At 35.5% G+C, this 4,002-nt stretch overlaps 1 protein-coding gene across 4 annotated transcripts in view; it reads right to left on the reverse strand.

The window, feature by feature from the left end:
* The window catches only part of LOC111459846 (THO complex subunit 2-like), a 36,673-nt gene that overhangs the window by 15,419 nt on the left and 17,252 nt on the right, over positions 1-4,002 (reverse strand). For all 4 annotated transcript variants that reach the window (XR_002713343.1, XM_023102939.1, XM_023102931.1 and 1 more), the window contains one exon: positions 1,699-1,892. Coding sequence is in view for 3 of the 4 variants with exons in the window: in XM_023102939.1 (XP_022958707.1) it covers positions 1,699-1,892 (194 nt within the window). In the remaining variant the exon portion in view is untranslated. The remainder of the gene's footprint in view (positions 1-1,698; positions 1,893-4,002) is intronic.

Raw genomic sequence — 4,002 nt, forward strand, 5'->3', positions numbered from 1 at the left:
GGGGGGGGGGGGGGGGGGGGAATCCCTTCAAAGGGGTAAAGCAGCTGATATGGTGTGCCATCAACAGTGCCTTTGGATATTTGGGCGTGAACGAAATTCTCGGGTTGTCAATAATGTGGAATCTCCATTCACTGTATTATGGATCACATTCTTTGCAACTTCATTGTTGTAAAATACCCATGTGTGCCCAGGTCGAATAACCATAACAACATGTTAATCTTTGTAAATGTTTGAATTAAACTCCCTAACACAATTTGTAAGGTACTCCCGACTATTTCTAGCTATAAGAAGGTACATCGCACATAATAGATCTTGTCCACTATGCAAGAAAGCAAACGAATCACAAAGTCACTTGTTTATGCAATGCACATACACTCAAAATTTCTGGACAACAATTCTTAATATATTCGGATGGCATCTCACATTTCCTAGGGAGGTAAAGGATTTTTTGGATATGGCCTTAACGTACCACCCTTTCAAGAACACAAAAGCCCTATTATGGAAAAACTTCATCATGGCTTTCTTTTGGAATCTGTAGAAAGAAAGAAATCAGAGAATATTTGCAGAAACGACACAGGCTTACACAAAACTTTTCGACAATGTTGTTTACTAAGCTATATCTTGGTGTAAACGGTCTAATATTTTTACTTCCTATAGTTATACCTCCCTCATTGCAAATTGGGAAGGTCTTTTGTAAACATCATGGATTATACATCCCTCTTGTAAATTTCACTCATCAATGAAATTGTCTCTTATCAAAAAAAAAAAAAAAAAGAAAAAAAGAAAACATTACCAAGAACTTCTTTCTAGGCTATTAGTATCATCAATGAAATTGTCTCTTATCAAAAAAAAAAGAAAAAAAGAAAAAAAACATTACCAAGAACTTCTTTCTAGGCTATTAGTATCAAGAAGGAATATGGCAACAATTTAATTTGGATGCACCAAAAAGTGAACTGAACAATAAGAAAATGTGACATTAAAACTGATCCCACACTTGGGGGTACTTTGCCCCAACCAAGAAAACAGATGGAGCGTATATCAAAAGGCACATCGAGAACAAGCGGAGGCGAAATGAACAGCTCAAATGTGGACTCACACCAGAGTATGGTACTGATATGATACTTTTGGCAATGAATGAGGCTCTTGTGTGGCTCGTTCCAACCACCATAGGTGGTGAAATCAACAAACAGAGACACCAAAGCAGTTACCCAAATTTCAAATTCTAGCCTGAATGAGGCTCATGTGTGGCTCGTTCCAACAACCATAGGTGGTGAAATCAACAAACAGAGACACCAAAGCAGTTACCCAAATTTCAAATTCTAGCCTGAATACCTAAACGACCCGTTAATTCCTCAACAATTTCACTTTTCAACACATGCCATTTGGCTTAATGTCAACACATGCCATTTGGCTTAATGTCAGGAGAAAATGCTCCATTTTATTTCACTCGCACATGTATAATCGGGGAAAATAATTAATACGTAACCAAATACAGAACGGACTGAAAGAACGTTCCCACTAACGCATGCATAGATGTTTCTTTGTAACTCATGCACAAATGCTGATTAAAAGAAGTGGAGTCCAACAGGTAACCAAAGCAACATCAAAGCTGGCATTTCATTGTTACAAATATACAGACAGACGGAAGACAAACATATACAACACCATGCAAGATGAAGAAAATAAAATTTTACATACCAGTCACCCACAGAAAGAAATCCTGTAAGCAAGCCCAATGTTTGATTATTTTCCAGCTCTGGAGACCTTTCATTGACTGCCTCACTTTCCATATCAAGAGCAGCAAAAAGATCAATGCTTACATCTCCTTGCTTCTCATCATCCATTAGATCTTTTCCCGTTGCCGCAAGATTTATTTTACCTATTCTGTTAGCCTGTAGACATTAATTCAAGTTCACGACAATACATTAACATAAAAAAGAAGTAAGCCGTGGGGAAAAGGGGAACATAATATTAATTAACTTAACTGCTTAGTCTAAGCTTCTAACTCACTATAAATACTGGAATCAAATTCCATTTACAAAGGCATACATTCTAGTGTATAGAAACTGGCAAGTAGCTATATCTTGGTGTAAACTATCTAATATTTTTACTTCCTATAGTTATACCTCCCTCATTGCAAATTGGGAAGGTCTTTTGTAAACATCATGGATTATACATACCTCTTGTAAATTTCACTCATCAATGAAATTGTCTCTTATTAAAAAAAAAAAAAAAAGAAAAAAGAAACTGGCATGTAGCCATCAAGCTACCTGCCTTAGTAACTAGCTGGTAAACTGTACAACTAGTTAACTACTGGAAACAATGTGACAGCAAGCCATTTATAAGTTCAGCACTCCTGCTCTTTTAACGACCAGTTCATGAGTTTAAAATGCACCGTGAAACCTTTAAAACCGCCAATAAATAACTTTAAGCCAAAATTCAAAAGAACTTTTCTTTTGAAAACAATGCATTCAAGAAAAATAATCTCTCAAAACGAAAAATGAAAACAGTAACAAGACTCATTGTATACCTTGCACGATTTTGGTATCCTATTGAGTGCAAATCACAAATAAAGCCATAACAAATGAACCCAGCGCAATGACATTCTACTGTAAAGACATTTATAAGTAACCAATTAGGAGGAACGTTAATTTTATGAGAACAGTAACCAAAGCTGTGAACCCAGCATAATGTGCATTCAAATTTACGAAACATGACAGCCTATGCAACAAACTTGAAGTTCCAAACATAAATAGGTATCCCTTTGACGCAATTCTCATTGCCCTGCACAATGGCCATTGTTTCCTTCGGGAACCCACGAACATCCACCACAATGTTACTATTGAAGGATTTAACACAAAGCCAATCTAAAACCTCTTCTCCACCTCTTCTTTAATTTTAAACCATGCCACACCCCCATTCAATCTCTCAACAACGACTGCCAAAGAATGATTGAAAGTAAAATCCACCTATGAATCAAAAACTGACACAACCTCCCCCAAAGTCTTACTTGGTCCAACAACCATATGCCCAACTTTCTTTGCTCCTGATAGAGAGGCAGTAGGAAGAAACTTCGTCAAGGCCAAAGACACCCCATGCCAATCCCTACAATTATGACCTTCTAGAATGAAAACCACACTTCTCTTCCCTTTAGATATCTCTGACCTGAACTTGCCCTTCTTATTCGAAATGAAGAAAAAGATAATCAGCAAATCTGACCTTCTCCACGCACTAAGTTTGCTAGGCTAGAGATATACCAAAGACAATTCCCCAACCATGCCACCCTTACCACCTCCAATTCTAGACTTTTCACATGTCTTCGCCCATTTTCTTCTACAATCACCTTCCACCCACAACTACTTTTCCAAAGGATAAATGCTTTCCAGTCTATACTAACCTCCTCCTTGTCTCTTAACCTAACACCTCGAGTGACAAAGTAATATCTTTCCTTAGAGAAATCATTGTTGAAAACTCTAATGCTTTTTTATCTAGTTTTTTTTTTTCTTTTTTTTTTTGGGTGAAGGTTAGATTGGAAAAAAAAAAATAACGAGAAACAACTTTTCATTGAAATAATAAAAAGGAAAACATGTTCAAGGATTACAAACTTTCAAAGGAAGTGATAATAAAAGAAAAAAAATACAAAATAAAGAACTTAAAAACAATAATAATCTTCTTGAAAACGGAGGAAATTTTGGACTAACCATTAAGGCCACTAAAAAAATGGAATAAGTGATGGATATGAAAAGCATCTTCCGAGAAAAGCTTTTGAAATTTGAACCAACAAAATAAATGTTGACAAACCATAAAAACCATAAAAAAAAATAAAAAAATAAAAAAAGAAAGGCTTCTTCCAAGAAACCATTTGAAATTCAAATAAATGTTGACAAACCAACGCCTTGACCCTCACAATTCTTCAAAGACAACTACCTCAAACAGTGACAAAAAAAAAAAAAAAAAAAAAAAAAAAAAAAAAAAAAAAAAAAAAAAAAAAAAAAAAAAAAA

Source organism: Cucurbita moschata, unplaced genomic scaffold (assembly GCF_002738365.1).
Source record: "Cucurbita moschata cultivar Rifu unplaced genomic scaffold, Cmos_1.0 Cmo_Scf00002, whole genome shotgun sequence".
Lineage (NCBI taxonomy): Eukaryota > Viridiplantae > Streptophyta > Magnoliopsida > Cucurbitales > Cucurbitaceae > Cucurbita > Cucurbita moschata.